The sequence below is a fragment of the Diadema antillarum genome, unplaced genomic scaffold (genome assembly GCF_040938485.1).
Source record: "Diadema antillarum isolate AM-2024a unplaced genomic scaffold, OU_Dant_1.0 scf00000053, whole genome shotgun sequence".
NCBI lineage: Eukaryota > Metazoa > Echinodermata > Echinoidea > Diadematoida > Diadematidae > Diadema > Diadema antillarum.
Genome location: NW_027270942.1, coordinates 1,517,749 through 1,535,499, shown reverse-complemented (window position 1 = coordinate 1,535,499; position 17,751 = coordinate 1,517,749). Strand labels below are relative to the sequence as shown.

The window sequence follows — 17,751 nt, the reverse complement described above, 5'->3', positions numbered from 1 at the left end:
AGTAATAAGATAAATATATTTTCTTAGAATTCAATTTGACTATTTTGACTACTTTGCCTATTTGACCCCCAATTTTTAATCTAATACCAGAATTATGAACGTCAACCTGTATATGGTCTCTCATTTTCCAATCGTTTGGAATAACATTAATTATCAAGAACATTAATTATCAATAATCCTTTGCTTTCAACACCTAAATTCCAAAAATAAAATGCGGTTGCATATACATACATGTATATTCCATTCACTGTATCATATATTTGAACAGCCCCCTTCTTTGATAAATCCTCACCAAATATAATGCTATTTCTTATACAAATATGTTTATTATCAAAAATAATAGGGTTATTTACATTATCTTCAAAATGTCTACATTTATCAATTTCTTGCCACTTTTGAAATTTCCTTTTAAAAAGGAGCCAAATTGTTCAAATTCCTTTTATCAAAATCGTAACCACATAAAAATATGAACCTTCTCCCAAATTCCCTGCCTCATCGAAATAATCAAATGAAATCTTCCATCCTGGATTATTTTCTCCATAAAGTAGACGCCAAAGCCACATAACTCTTTGAGCCTTAATGTGTCATAATTTGTCATTCTCATCCCTCCAAACTCATAATCCTGATGCAAAATCTTCCTTTTTATTCTGTCCTTCCCACCCCCCTATAAAATCAAAAGATATGCGTTCCACCTCCCCTAGAATAAATTTTGGAACAGTAATGAGAGGAAACGTCGTAATTAAATTTGGATAAAACATGAGACTTCAACTGTTACACTTTACCCACTATATAGTTAGATCCCTTTGTTTCCATCGTCCCACTTTACTTAATACAATGCATCTCTTTACAATTTAAATCCTCTTTTCATGTCACATTTCGTGTAAAATATATTCCTAATATTGTCACCTCTTCCACTAAATTCCCAAAACGCTGAATTCCAATTTTTTCTGTTTCTTTACCCAACCACACAAAATGTGTTTTATCTTTATTAACCTTCAAACCACTAATCTATTCAAAAACTTCAAAAACTTGTTGAACCCTTTCAATAGAATTCTTATTTTGTAAAAACCATTGATTTCACTCTGACCTAATTTAATCCCTTTGATTTTATTTCGAATACGCAATAAATAAATATGGCGAAAATGGATTCCCTTCCCGTATCCCCCCCCCCCTTATGACAAAATAACCAGTTGAGTGGTCCCCGTTCATCACACAACTCCTTACATCATAATACAAAATTTTAATCCATAAACAAAAAGTATCACCAAAATCAAAAACTTTCAAAACGTACAATAAAGATTGATGAGAAATAGAATCAAATGCTTTTTAAAATCAATTGCAGTTAAACACCCTATATAATATGTTACGGTTTAAAAAAGAATATATATATATAAATATATATATATAACATATCAGCTATCAGGCGTACTGCCTCCCGGATTTAATCAAATGTATTTTTTCTCCGAGAACTTCTTTAATGCTATTAGCTAACACTTAGCCAAAATCTTATAATCTACATTGAAGAGTGTTACTGGTCTATAAGTCTTGAAAATTATCTTTACCTTCTTTTTCAATAAGTGTTATTACCCCTTGCTCCTGTAAACTTGATAACTCCCCCTGATCAAAAGCCTCCTTCAAAGCACTTACCAATGTTCCTCCCAACACTGGCCAGAACGTACATAAAATATTCTAACGGAAAACTATCATTTCCAAGTGATTTGTTACACTTTGATTTTTTCAGAGCATAACATTCTGCATTTGTCATTTTACCTTCACAAAAAGCTTACTCTCTTCACGTAGTTTCTGTATTCAAATTATCTCCAAAAAAAAAGTCCATGCACCTTCACTCATATCCACATTTTTCTTTGAATCATATAATTTTCAAAAAAAATCCTCATTACTTTTAATATCTTATTTCTATCATTCATAATACATGTATTTTTTTTTCTGGAGGCGCACACAGTTATCAATTATTGTACCATTGTATCACATGTATTTTTCTTTTCTTTTCTTTTCTTTCTTCTTCTTTTGTTACTGTTAACGTTAATTTTGTTAATGTTATTGTGTTTTCTAGTCTATTTGTATGAGTAGCAAAGTGCGCTTAGAAACGTCAGTATGAAGCGCCATATAAATGCAATTATTATTATTATTATTATTATTCATATCATACATTTCACAAACATACACCCCCTCACACAAACATATACACCCCTCACACACACACACACACACACACACACACAAAGTGTGCAAGAGGTGCGCGGCAGTCATTCTCTACAGATCAGGAAACAGAATGAAGCATAAATGAATACAGATACCCAAATCATATTTGAAGTTGAGCATTATATTTTGGTCTGAAATGGGAAAAACATTTACAGACATACATGTACATGTTTATTTGAATTTCAGAAAAATGATTACAGCTATATTTCAAAACACATGCTTAAAAACACCAAATAACGTAAAAGCATACAGTTGGCTGATGTGAATATGACCTTGATATGTTTTGAAATGACTACATTCCACTTCTGCACAGCGCGCCTTTAATAATCGTACAAAAGGACAAGGATACGAATCCCTCATACAGATATAAATATATCAATAGACAAAAGAGGATAGGAATCCCCCAATACAGATATAAATATACCGTATCAATAGACAAAAGAGAACAGGTGAAGAGGTTTCGCACCAGTATATGCCTAATGCGCAGACCAAAGGCATCAACGTCACATACATGTATGTACACTGAAGTGTCACAGTGAAGCTTTTTTTTTTCCACTAACAAAAGAAGTATTAAAAAAAAAAATGTTACTTCTCTAACGCCATTATACACTAGTTACATGTATTCAGTCCTTTCACACGATATTTTTCATCAGTGATACATTTGTATATGACCATAGCAATACCCAAGGATACAAGCGGTAGGCCTAAAATTTGATGTCAATCCTTGCATTGCATAGTGCAAAGTGGACTTAGTTGAGAGTGGAATTGAATGGCAGCATGCAGAATGCGTCGGCAATACATCGATGAAAAAACAAAAACGATAGTCTTTCCTCAAAATGATACATTCTGATACAAACAGATTAATTTGATTGTTTCACATAGCTGAGCAAAGGATGTTGACCAAATTACTGTACTATGAATAATTGTATCTCTTCAAGGATTCTACTCGCAGTGCGTTAACGCCTAACGGTAGAAATTTGGTTTGGCGTATATATCATTTATACATGGCAATAATACTAGTATTCAATTTTGATGAGAAGTCGATTCATGATAAATTCATACATCAAAAATATACACATTTGCAATCATTCATTGAATATCAACAATCCTGGAGGAAATCAGAGAAAAAATTGCGACACTTTGATAAGCACATGACAAGTAATGACTAAATTGTAAACAAGCTACATGTATGTGATTGCTTCACGCTTGTTTCATTTGCACTGTCACGATAAAAAATTTAAATAGATGTACAAAGAAAAGATCTGGACATATTTCCCTGATTCCATGTGACCTAAGCTGTACTACAGTGTGTAATTTATTCAGCAGATGTCATGCCACATAGTGTTGAATCAAGGTAAAAGAAAATGTTTACACTAAATGAGCACAGGGGAGATGATACATTGTACCACAACTACAGCTTTATCTCCATTTCATGCCATGTCATCATCAACCACACTGTCAAACTCAATTCCACTCCACCTCCAAGTGACATGCACAAGAATGCAGTGTAGCACCTCGGGGCTTCGATTCGCGCATATTCCATCGGTGATCCCCAGGGTGGAAGAAGGGTCCCAGCAATTCATTTTTTGTTTCCTGTGCCCCGTTGACGAAACAAACTAACAATCTGTCACCAGAAACTGATTCTGCGTGTGCGGTAGAATGTGAGCAACATGGCTATGGCCAAGGCTGGTATACACGTAGTAAGCAAAGGGCCAGTAAACACTCAATATCAATCAAGATCAAGAGATCTGATGTAACGAATTACTTCCCGACACTAAAACAAACTGTTTTATTTTCTTTGTTGCTATTGGTGGTCGTGTGTGTGACATCTGCATGATTGAAATCCACATTACGTGCACAAGATGAGATGTGATCAACTCGATCAGAGATAAATCTCTGGTTTCTCTCTGGAAGGAGAACTCATTACACTTTGTATTTCCTTCCATGAGGCGTCTTTCCACCACACGCAAACATTTCTCTCTTTACGCTTTGTATGCTTCTCGTCCAGATCGGCACAGGAACACCTATAACATTGCACATACTGTCAAATACCCCTGGCACTGAAAAGGGTTAACCCTATTCTAACTGGGCTATTTGAGACCAAGTTTTTACGGGGGGGGGGGGGGGGGGGGGTCAATTTGCCCCCCCCCCCCCCCTTCAGATCTCAGCCGCCAATCGCGCGATCGCGGCAAAATTTTGCCTGTACATAGAGCCGGGTGTCAACTACAAGATTATATGGTCATACAATAGAAAAATTTGATTTTATACTTTTTAATAAATCAATTATGCAAATTTATGCATGAAATCATATTTTCACCTATAACTCCATTAAAAAGATTGAAGGAGTGCTACATTTTTGTGTCAGAGTTCCTCAAGACATATCGAACAATTTTCCTATAAAAAAAATAGCGAAATCAAAATCAGTTTCTTTTGTTTTGTATTGTTTTGTTAATTCTTATGTATTTTATTGTTTTTTCGACCTTTTGTTTTCTATTGTTTTTTGGCCAAAATTTGTTGCAGGCACTTTTCCAAGCTGATCTACATTAGAATTGATTAATTTCAATGGCTAAAAGTTGAAATAATCTAATTTATATCAATTAAACAAAAAAAAAAAAACAACACACAATTTGCATTGGATTTGCACACAAAATCATGAATTTGAGCCGTTTTGGGGTTGACATGCATACTATTATGCAAAAAATTGCGTAACTTCAGAACGGGGTACCCGGACGTTGCAAATTTGGTCTCAAAATATGTGGGAGACTTAAATGAAAAAAGTCATGAAACCCAGCGGCAAAATCTTTGCGCGTTACGGAATTGTGGTGCGAAATGTTGAGGGGGGGGGGTCAATTTGACCCCCCCCCCCCCCCCAGTTAGAATAGGGTTAATCCCATGCCAAGTGGCATGCTCCATGCAGCCACATTATACATGTATTAACAAGTAAAGTGTCTTGCTGAAGTACATTACATGTAAATTACACAGGGCTCGCAACTACATGCACAATGTGCGTTGTGGATTTTTTTTCTTTTTTCTCTCTCTCTCTCTCTCTCTCTCTCTGCTGGCCTGTTCGAGCCATTTGAATTTATTCAAATCTGAACGTTTGGTGGCACCAAATAAAATGAAACATCACAATCACTTTTGAACCTTAGTTGCCTGATTGGGCTGCCAAGAGGTAACCTTTTCAGAAGTTTGGTAGCCCGACATGGTGTCTCCAGGCCACCTGGCCACTGCTAATGTTGAGCCCTCCAATACAAAAGATGTGGATTCCAAGTCACAGTGCTACAATATTGCATGGCACAAACACACATGCACTAACCTTAACTTATTCATCAGTAAATCTTGGTTGTTGTCATAGACACTTTGCACTTCCTCACTGCTTCCATAGTAACAAAAGCTACCATGCAGTCTGAGTAGTATGTGTTAAAATTAAGTGAGTTGTAGCAATTTATATGCAATCATAGGATGTCAAAAAATATATACATATATATGTGCACAATCTTATACATGTACAATCAATGGATCTTACAGTATAACACAGTAGTCTAAAAATGTCTGTTCTTCCTGATGCTCTGCAATTTAGCAAAGTGGACTCATACCCAAACTGGACAAAAGAGAGCATAACACAGCATCATGAATCGGACGCCGTCTCACAGAGTTCAGTTGTTATTTACTCCACCTTTGCCATCAAGGTGTTTGGTGTTTTGTTTCTTTTTCGTCTTACACACGGTCAAATTTTCCCCACACTTGCAGGATTTTGTGTCTCTTAACCATGTTTCAGCAACTGAACCCACACAAGTGAGCCCTCACGCTGCTTTATGAGGATCACTGTCCAGCGAATGGACCGTCGGACCCATCAGATGCGCCTCTCTAGTACTCAGACACAAGGCAAGGAGGTCATAATCCACCCAGGTTGATGTGGTGCTCATTTTTGATGTTCTGTCCTTGTTCCCACTTCCGAACTGCAAGACATGAAAATGCACAGAAGAACAAGATTGATAGCACTCATCCTTACATGCTTACACAACACACACACACACACACACACACGCACACACTGTACCCAGGGAATCTATATGTGTATGCTCTTTCCTAGCGTGAGAGCAATAGAGTCATCTTAAAGACACTGACCGATATACATGTAATATTGGTTGCTGAATTTCAAAAAACGTCAATTCCACTGAGTTGAATAATGAATTAACGATCATGGAAATTGGATAAAGAAATGGTGAACTTATTAAACTGTTCTTCCTTATTTATCATTAATTATGCTGTCACCATTCAGATTTTTATGCATACGTGTCACAATGCCAGTTAACTGTGATTTTTTTTTTGAATTCTCATCGTCGCTGTCAATGGGATATCGGTAAATTAAGTTCCATAGTAAAATGACAAACAGGCACGGAAAGCAAACATGTAAAAAGGACTACACACAACAAGAACAGTCAGGGGAGGGCTAGGGACACAGAACAAAGAAAACAAAGGGGGAGGGTTGGAGGTCATGGGCAAGGAGCCCAACAAGTGTAAAGGGATGGGGATAAAAGAGGGTGGACAGACAAAAGCAGAGGAGGGTCAGTGATGATTCCGAGGACAAAGGGGGCAACCTTTGAAGGATAATGATGAATAGGGAGGCAACATCAAACAAGATAAGGAATGACAGAGGGATAAAGAAAAGAAGAGATTTCTTTCATTTTTGGCGGCAGTGAAAATAATTTTGAACCACTTTTTGTCTCCACAGCTTCATTCAGACAAAATGTGAGAGAAAATAGGTAGCATGAGCAGACAATGCAGCTCTGATTTTTTAAACTGAAAACATTCTTCACTTTTAGATTGACACTTTGCCACATCTCTCACTGTGCCAGCACATGACTGCACAAAGCAACTGGCTCACGAATGAAGATTTCTAAAGTTCCCATCACACTTTTGGAATGCATGCAGGAAGTACTAATGATCTTAAACCAAGATTTCCACATTATGCTATTACCTCCAGAGAGGGCTAGTAATGATGAAAAAAAAAAAAAAACAAACAAACGATGTCACTGTGGCGACTGGTATGCTTCCGCCATTTAAAATGGTTCTCCCAATAAGTCTAGGCAGGGAGGTGTCTCACCTCCCTGGTCTAGGGTATGTCTTGACAATGTGAGCTGACAATTTCACATAATCATTAAGTGACAAACAAGGCAAGTGCCATAATGTGTCTCGCCCATTCGCGTAAAAGAAATTGTAAAAAGAAACTGTTCATAAATGCAATGACATGTTTTGAAAGAGGTGTAAAAAGTATCATTATTGCTATTATTGTGATTACATTAAAAAATTCACAACAGGGATGGCAGGATGAGCATTCAGATCATTATCGTCACTGCCAGATTTTTGTCCTCAGTGATGGCAGTGTGCAAATACACATCTTACCAACACGAGACAGCACCACACAATAATGTACCCCGGGGTACCACGTGTTGCATCATTTGCAGGCCTATAGCAGCACCGGAAGTTTCCATGACCAATGTTCAGTTCCTGGCCAAAGCAGGATATGAGGGCAACTTCTTAGAAACATAATAAAGAGACATCTACATGTACATTGTAAACCCAGCTAGCCTATTACAATTATCCCAGTCTTCACTTTATACATGTACTTAGGCATCATTATGACCAAATAGGTACTGTATACCTGCAATGGTAAGGGAGAAATGAGAAAAATGACAACAGAAAGACAGAACCGACAAGCACAAGAGATGTATCTTTTAATAATGTGAGAAACAACGCAGAGTATATACGAAACATCCACAAAACATTAACCCATTAGTAACTGAACCACCCAAAAACTGCCTGTCTTATTACTCCCTATAATAAGGCCCGAAACCTCCCGTAAGTTTTTTAAAAATAGTTTTATGCTTTCATATGCGTAGAATATGATCATGTAATTTCAGAGGTCAAAGGTCAACAAAAGTATGTCTGAATTCTTTTTGTGGCGCACCATTCATTTAATAGAGTCTTAATAGGCTTTGAAATGAACATACCAGTAATGACAGACCAAAACAAACATGCAGTGAACCAATTTACATGAATTAGAAAAGTTGTTGAAGTGAGAGTAATATTGTTGTACCTCTAGGAAACCATAGGCCATTAATAGTTATATGGAATCTTTAGTTGCTAAAGGGTTACTAGTAAATAAATTAAATCCTCTTGGGACCATCATATCAAAGCCCTACTGAAATATACAAAGTTTACCCACAGGGCTGAGGGATTAAAGCAGAGAGAGAGAGAGAGAGAAAAACAACAACAACAACAAACAAACATTGGTTCCCAGTACTAAAACAGACTGCGAGGTAACTGGTGCATGGGTTTGTACTGCACAGACCTACATACAATGTACCTGGCAAGGACACCTCAACACTCACTGTCTCCGTGTATCTTTGTCTCCACCACAATCTGTCAAATGATTCATGCTGCAACCTAGTCATACTGGCATGAGGCAAGAAACACTTTTTCTTCTTTCCTTTTTTTTTTTTCTCTTCAATTTCTTTACTCCTCTGCCACAACACTGGGATTTCAAAGACCATGCCAGATGTTAAAATCCCATGTGACCCACCACCATGCCGCCCTACCAAATTCACATGCACTGCAGCTAAATAAACTTGAATATATTTGATCATATTACATAAAGGTCATTTGGCTGATATAAAAAGATTTGGTGTCAGTTCAAAAATTGAAAATACCTCCTGTTCAAATCTGTAAAGCTAAATGTGACCCTGCATCACAAAACCACCCAAAAGTTTCCATATATTATGGATTTCAAGTGAACGGTGCGCAGCTTTCCTGCCTAACCTATCTAAAAAAAAAGAGAAAGAACGTACACAGTCGAAAAGAGTGTTTACTCAGAAAAGAGGCTCTGAAGTTCAGGGTCTATTTAAGTGCTTAGACTTGCACCAAGCTGTGCTCAAAGTTTTCGTCACTTACATCACAATCGATACAAAATCTTGGGATGGTGGTTAGTATTAATAATGATAACCTATGAAACATAATTTCAAGAAAATGTGACAAGAAACAGGAAAGAATGATAAGAAATAAGTAAGACTAACACAAAAGCTTTAAAAACCACAAGAACAGGTATTGAAAATTTCAAGATGATTATATTAGACTTCAGCAACAGCTTCTTGCTTTTAAGGTAACTAAAACCCATTATAAAATTAATCTGGATTAAGTGAAAACAGCAAATATATATTAGAACACATCAGTGAAAGTTTGAAGAAAATAGAACAATCAATTAAAAGTTGTGTAACTTTATGAGGTTTTGGTGTTGTTAATGTTGGACAAGAGACTACAGTTCATAATGTCTAACATTGCTGCTTTCACTCAAACCACATTTGTAGAGTTGATATCCTTTAATCTAAGTTCATGATGCCAAGCAACTGATCTTGTTCTGACAGTAGAGACTCTCATATGTATTAATTTCAAGATCTTTGTAGTAATTTGCCAAATAAATCAACTCCTTTACTGGACCCCATGTATCCTTTGTGACTCTGAGAAGTATTTTGCCGCTCACAAGTCTTGAATACTGTATAAGCTGCCCACAGATATTTTTGTGCATTAGGAGGTCACAGATTTTTTTTTTGCGAGATGTTGTTTTCGTGAATTGATACCATTGTTATTTTAAATGCATTGCTACCCTATCTTATGCCAACATTTTCGAGTGTGGTTAAATTTGCAATCCAACTGCGATTCACAAAATTTGCGAAAATTAAACCCTTGCGAAAATAACAGCTTATACGGTACAAAAGTTGCGCAGTCTGACTTCTACATTAATGACAAAACCTACCATTATAGTACGATTCTAGTTGCTGCCTCAGTCGGACTTGCTTCAACTCCTCTTGGTATCTTATGTTGGCCTGATCCTGTTGGTCCTTGGCAGTCTTCTTCATGGACAGCATACGCACGATAAGCCCCTTATTTCTAAGTTAAGCAAGGGAACAGATGTGAAAGCATGCATGTAGACCACATTAGTGTTTACCATCATAAGTTTTTGCAATGCACATTAAAAACACTTCTGGAGGACAAAGCAATATTTTGTTATGTATCACACATTCTGCTGGGACTGAGCTCAAAATGTATTAAGAACATGTGTATTAAGAACAAGCGTTAAGTATACTGACAGCCACAGAATGATGCTATCGTCAACACATAAGTACACATAGTACTGTAAGGGGTAATACTCAATGCTGATGACAAATGAGAAGTCATCTCCTTTAATAATTTGTGCAACATCTGTCATGCCAATACTGGCCAGATGACATACTGTCTTGTTCTACCTAAAACTATGCTTATACCATGTTCCCAACAGCCATAGCATTCTGGTTTCAGGCCACAGTGGACAAAACAGGATGGACGTGAGACATCACAAGGGGACGGAATGAGCAAATGTGTCAGGCCATGACAGCAGTGGGTGCCGTGCCAGATCTATAAACTGTCAACAAATATGCCAAAGCAGTCACTGCACATACGAAACACAACAAAATGTGACAGCATGTAATAGGCCATGAAAAAACTTGCAGGCAGTCATAGCGGGATTTGATTGGAAAGACATGTAGTCTAGCCAGACCAGATGTCGTGAGAACATCATCTGATAACTACAGTGTACATGTTCACTGAACTGAAGATTAGAAAGGACATGACTAGAATGCAGAGGGGAAAAATAAAGGAGAAAATCCCAACCATGTCGCACTTCATTTGGGGCAAACAGGGCTGCTTTAACCACTGGGAATATGGTGTAGTACAAATTTAAGACTTCTTGCTCAAAATTTGTTGACTGCAGTAGTTTTCCATATCCCTATTACAAACATACAATTCCACAAATTACCTTTAGAAATAACTCTTGTGTTAACATCTGACGCTAGTTCCATGGTTTCATTTGAAAACATTTGTTTAAAAATTCATACTGTGTTCAGTGTTATTATATTCCTACACTGAATAAATAGTATAAATTTTGTCTAGTACTGCTTATCACTGGGTGAAGTACACTGGAGTGAATACCAACAGTATTGAAAGGGTTAAAAGATGTACTTCTTTAAAAAGGGAGCAAAATCAGTAAATCACCTATGCATCATTCACAGTATTTTAACATATTAATACTACAATTGTATCCTTCTTTTCCCCTCTCTAAAGTGCTTACTTCACCTAGAATAATAGCCACTGTCCCCTGGCAATGACATTACTCTGTAATTATTATTTCTATCATCCTAAAATCTTTAAATCTTTTTCAAACATATTGGCACAAGTCAATTCTTTATTTTAAGTTGATAACTATGATTCAACAGTGCAGAAATATTAATAGGACACTTACTTCTAATCAGTCATACTCACAGTCACTGCATATTTGGTTAGATTGTATGCATGTACAATAATTGTAAAGACAAGCTTAAGTATTATGCATTCATGATTCAGCTAAGTACGAATGATACATTTACAGTGGAGGGGAGACATGTTTGTTCACACTCATGACTCATGATTACCTAAAGTTGGGCTTCAGGCAAGTTCTAGAAAATACTCTGATAAGTAAAGTACATTACTTGGTGAATTGGACTAGGGTGACACACACACAAGGCCCCCCTCGACGTTCCGCGCGATGTATCGCAATCACAAAAAGCTTTCGCTGCGACGTTTCATGACTTTTTTCTTTCGAGTCTCGCGCATCTTTTGACACCAAATTTGTGACGCCCGGGCGCGCGATTCCGAAGTTATGCATAAATATGTTCATGCATGTCAGACCAAAAATTGCTCAAAAATGTGAATTCGTGTACAATTTCAATGCAAACTGTGCTTACAGGCAAATTTCATAAAAGCATGATTATTTTGGTGTTTTATTGATTATAATCAATGACTAACATATTTTCTTGTTCGGAGCGATGTCGCGGACAAATTTCATCGAAAAAACAATGAAAAACATAAAGTCGAAAAAACAAAGAAATACATAAGAAATTCAAAAAAACAATAAAATACTTAAGAATTTTTTCTGATATCACAATTTTTTTAAATTACATTTGCTAAGGACACTAAAAAGAATATTTACACAAAAAATGTGCCTGTTTTGAGCTTTATTTTGTGATTTATACCAAATAGTCTGATTTCATGCATCATTATGCATAAATTAGCATAATTGAGCATAAATGATAACTTTTTGAAAAATTAACTTCAAGGTATTTTAGATTACATCATAGGCAATGTGTGTGCCAATTTTCGACGGCCGAAATCTGGAGGGGGGGGCCTGGGAGGCCCCCCCTCTCTATCAATTACCTAAATAGCCCGGCCTAGTTAGGGTTAACAATAATTATGTGTATTACTAAATAATGAGGATTTTCTTCAGTTATGTCTCCTCTTGTTTTCTCAGGTTATTTACCTGTATGCCCCTAATTTCTCTTGTATTCATGTTTGAGTATTCCAGCATATTATGCCATGTCCCACGCGTACTTCTGATTGTATACACGAGAAAGTCATTGCACAAGGGTGGTCGATCTAAAAATACATTGTAGGTGGTCGACGAGTAGTAGACTTACTATACTGGGAGTTAACCTTATCATTGTACACCATTGTTGTTACCTAGGAGTCCTCTTCTCGAGCAACATGTCATTGAGCAACCATGTTAACCAGATTGCAAATGATGTCAATAAAATATCAAGATTAGAAAGTAGAAATTTATCTATTTGTGCCATGCTCTGTAAAGATGGCTGCATATCTCGCCTCAGTCCATCCAAAATTAAGAGTACATATATGCAGCATCAGTGCGGGATCCTCATCAGGCTCACCTACATGTACTGGTAATCAACAACAGAAATAGTCTACAGGAGAGCACCTTGTTTTTAAACAAGTGATTACTCCTTTGTCATGTTAAATGTGGCCATCAGTGGACATTGTTGTGCCGCAGAAGACAACACAGTCGACTCACCCATTTCTATAAACAATCCACCAGGAAAGTGTAACGCTTGTACCACTTGTAGATACATTTGTATCCCTCCTTATGTCAAAGAAGCCAGTCATGCTAAGCGGAGATGATGACAACAGATTCATCATTCATCCCACTGCAATGCAGAACTCAAGCATACCTGCATAGTTACCTGCCTCAAACCACAACATAGTCAACTGGAACAATGGTTGCATGAATGTAAAAAAGAAAAGAAAAAATCAAAAAGCATAAAAATGAATTGGCGTAGCCACATTGCACAGTAGCAGCACTAATCTCTAAATGACAGAGACTCCAACTCTCCCGTTTCCAACGGGAGATCTCCCACCGAAAGATCTCCCACCGAAAGCCCATTTTTGCAAAATCTCCAGTTCTCCCGCTTGAGATTTGATTTCTCCCGCCCTGGCTCTGTGTCTCCCGGTGGAAAGGATTTCTTACTTATTGCTATCGTATGTTGAAAAAATAAGCCTTTAGATAGCACCAGAGAACATCAGAACCCTAGGAACTTCACGCTTCGCACACATCAACTTGGAGTCTCCCGTTTACAAGGGGTTTCGGGAGGGAGAATCTCCAGATCAGAAGGTGCTTTGGGTTGGAGTCTCTGAAATGATGAGGCTGTACAGTGATATCTGGATAAAATCCTGGGTAAAATCCTGAGAAGACAAATCCCAAGGCCAAGATGCAGCATGAAATCACATGCAGAAATTGAGGAAAAGAGACAGGTTGCTGGTTAAAAAAGGGAATTAATTAGATCTAGATGATGTATGTCATTGAGAGTAGATCCTGGTCATGATGAAACAAACAATGTAGCAGTGGATGCACCCTTTCTTTGGAATTTCTGTCAACTTCATAAATTCATTTTCTTCTTTTTTGCAGGTACGTGTATGTAGATGTGCTGTGTCTAATGACGATTTGTTTGCCTTGATAAGGAATTTCATACAGTCCTCCCTCATTATTTAAACTTTTTCCAGTCTCCCACTCACAGAAAGCAGGCGATCACAGATCTGTTTCTACTTCATTTTTATGTAAGTAAAATATGCACATGTAGCTGACAAACTTGAAGTTCTGAAGGACATAAATTTGGCGCCAATGCACTTTCGACCTTAGTTTCGTACTCCATTGGCATTGCCATTGGCCATCAGAACAATCACTGAATCAGATTCTCAGATTTGATTTGGCACAGCAACCCTATACTAGTATAAACCCTAACCCCGAGCATTTGAGGCGCTCCTTGTACACAGTTATACTGTGGGAGCTTCGCGTTGGTGTGTGGGGCTGGTCGCAATTTATATCATAAACCTAGCTATATTGCAGTACTAGACTATCTAGTAGGACTAGCTACATCTACAGCTCTTGACTTGAGCTAGGTTAAGAGTAGGACTCTGGTCCGATCCGGGAGTAGAACCCCTACCCGCATGCCAGAGAGTAGGTTCCTACATACTCTACCAAAGATGTGTTTAAATACTCTTTCATGCCTACAGCTGTAAGGCTGTGGAATGATTTGCCGGTAGACGTCATCACAGCTCCATCCGTGGACGTCTTCAGGGCACACATCTCATCCAACTAGCTCAAAGGGATTTTTTTTAACTTGCACTTGTACATATTATGCACCACCGGCTTCACATGCACTCAAGTTACACCTCGGCGTAATATATCCAGTTTTGGACGTTGCCGAGTATCCACGTAGAAGTAGAAGTAGATGTACAATTTTTACTACAAAACCTTGACAATCTTGTTTGTTTATTTCCGTCCTACAGTAACTAGAACTAGTAACAGTTAGACCCGTCCTCTAACTGTTACATAAAACAATCAATAAATTTACAGGAATCAGGAATAGGATGAATAAGATGATTTTGTCTATTCTTATCAGGCTTAGCTATAAAAAGACAGGTGGTAACTTATTTTGCTTATTAAACAGAAGTAGACCTAGGCCACCCGTCCAGGTAATAGTAGAACTTCTTAATAATCCCATATTTTGATTGATGAGTTTTGGTGAGCGGAAGAAAACATGTCATCAATATCTATACGTGGGACTGTTAATGAAAACGTCTTAATGCTCGTCTTTTGTTATGCTTACTTGCGAACGTAGAAAAAGAACCAAAGTGAAACCACGATGACAACCATGTAAATATTTGTAGCTTCATTCCAGTGGTCTATATGGACTTCTGGAGGGAGGCCATGGTTTTCTTCTGCCATGTCGAATTTCGAACTGATGTACGGTCTGCGGAGCGGAGGCAGATACTGTACCTAGAACCTGTAGAGTCTATACGCTAACAATCAATGCCAATATACACGTACACCGCGTACCGCAGCCAACCTTTGATCTCTGTTTTGATCGCGAGTTCTTGAGTTCGTGTTCGCACGCACCGCATCGAACATTGATCAAACGTGCAACGGGGTAACACCACATATTGATAAGGACACAATACATTGTGCTACAAACATTGCCTGTTAGAAAAATAAACACCAACTCTCCTCAAAACAATCCGGAGTGATTACTATAGTATAATCGCAAGTCTCTCTTTAAGTTTGTCATAATATAATGTCCTGCCTTTTACGCCAGTCGCAGTACTGTTGTCTTTACAATAAGTATCGCCTTTTGCTTTAATTGCCAATATGCTTTGATAATACTTATGGGCTAGTTTACCATATCGATTCTACGCCAACAGAGATGTCTTCATTAAAAGATGAGCACTTTGTTCGAATTATCAGTTTTCAGAGTAGTAAACCAGTTTTAATATCATGTTCCTCTATTGGTAAGTTCTTTGTGAGCCTACCACAAGATGATGATAGGGGCCTACAGTGATAAATGAAAATATCTAATGTTAATCATTATGATATTCATTTAATAATGATCGTAACCATGGTAAGATAGCGAAACTGATCATGCTGATATAATTCAAGAATTCCATTGTTATGTTTGTTCAGTATCTAAAGTTTTTTTTTTTCACTTTGAACACACTAATGAATCCTTAGAAATTTTTTTGAAGTCAACTGAAAAATTTTACTTTCTTTTAATCGAATTCGGAAACATGGTTGAATACAGTCACCATGCAATATGTTCAATATTTCAAACATATACAAAGTACTCCTAATGATCCAGGAAATCAATGTGGTACAGAGGCAAAGTGGCTGTTTTTTTTTTATTCACTTTATTCACGCAATCCTTTTGTACGTGTATTCTTGTCACCTTGCACAATATTCATCGACACTGATATCCTGCAAACATAACCCGAAGCCTAATCCTATATCTCACATGAAACTAAACTTAAAACCCTACTAACACAACCCTAACCCTAATCCTAACCCTAATCCTAACCCTAACCCTAACCCTAGCCCTAACCCTAACCCCAACCCTAACCCTAACAATAACCCCAACCCTACGTCCTTGGAGAAGATAAGACAGGGGAGCAATTGTGGCAAGGGCAATTTCGTAAATTTTGCACTGCCTCTCAAAGGGATCACCTCCAAATTTACATGATATTAAAGGAAAAGGGAATTGCCTTGGGATATCTAGATTTTCGTATTTCCTCTTTATGTATATAAAACACACACACACACACACACACACACACACACACACACACACACACACACACACACACACACACACACACACAAACTAGAAATGCCCCTATGACGACTGTGTTGCAAACCGCCATATCGCATTATTCTCCATCTCTTTATCTTGCCTGCCTGTGTGAGACAACAGATTAACAAGTTTGGCAAAATAATTGCACACTGCTAATACATGTAGATCTACACTAAGTTTTGTGGCAACAGTATGAGCCATATTAAAATCTAAAATGAAATTTTGGGACTTGGCCCAAATCTTTCCTTACAGATCATTGTGCGATAAATAATGCCTATACAGTAATACCAAGTTTTGATAGTGTATGCACTAAGTCATTTCCAAGGCATATACTCATGGCCAGTGTAATGTCAGCCTCAGAAGTGTAATTATGGCATTTCAATCCGACCTTTAACCCTTGACCATTGACCTCATGACCCAAGACTTTCCGTAGAACAATAAGTTACGGTATTACATGTACACTACAATCGTAAAAAATACCTTTAGGTTTTCATTCAGAGCTATGGTGGAATTTTTTTCCATCTTCTCTCGCTCTCGATATCAAAGACAATCAAACTAATTTATATGTCATCTCTGAATGATAACTGTACAACACATTTGAACGTAATTATAGATTTTGTATGGAAATGATGGGTTAAATTAACTATATTGAGATTATAAGTTTCTAAAAACATACATGACGTAGTGGTCATTGATCACGATAGTTGTTAATGCAATTATATATTTGCACGTATCCATGATTCACAGAAGATTTTTTTTTCTCAAGTCAAACTATAAAAGATTGTCCAGTTCTCAGCTTTTGTTGCAATCCGATTTGCAAGTTATACTCGAAATGGGTTTGTCTATAATAGTAGGCCTACAGAATATTATGATGCGAGATTAGGATTTCATGTTATCTTCTGTTCATCCTGCTTATAGGGAGACATTCGATTAAACTATTATACTGTGTTTGCCATTATCAGTGTCTATTCTATGCAAAACTTCATCA

General features: G+C 37.3%; 1 protein-coding gene across 1 annotated transcript; it reads right to left on the bottom strand.

Annotated features, from left to right (window-relative positions):
• Nucleotides 1-5,599: 5,599 nt before the first annotated feature.
• LOC139715643 (small integral membrane protein 19-like) lies at nt 5,600-15,407 on the bottom strand. Its single transcript, XM_071627201.1, has 3 exons — nt 15,249-15,407; nt 10,037-10,170; nt 5,600-6,182 (listed from the first exon to the last, which is right to left on the bottom strand). Exons 1-3 carry the CDS (start codon nt 15,365-15,367, stop codon nt 6,118-6,120), a joined length of 318 nt encoding a protein of 105 aa, XP_071483302.1. The 5' UTR covers nt 15,368-15,407; the 3' UTR covers nt 5,600-6,117.
• Nucleotides 15,408-17,751: the final 2,344 nt, after the last annotated feature.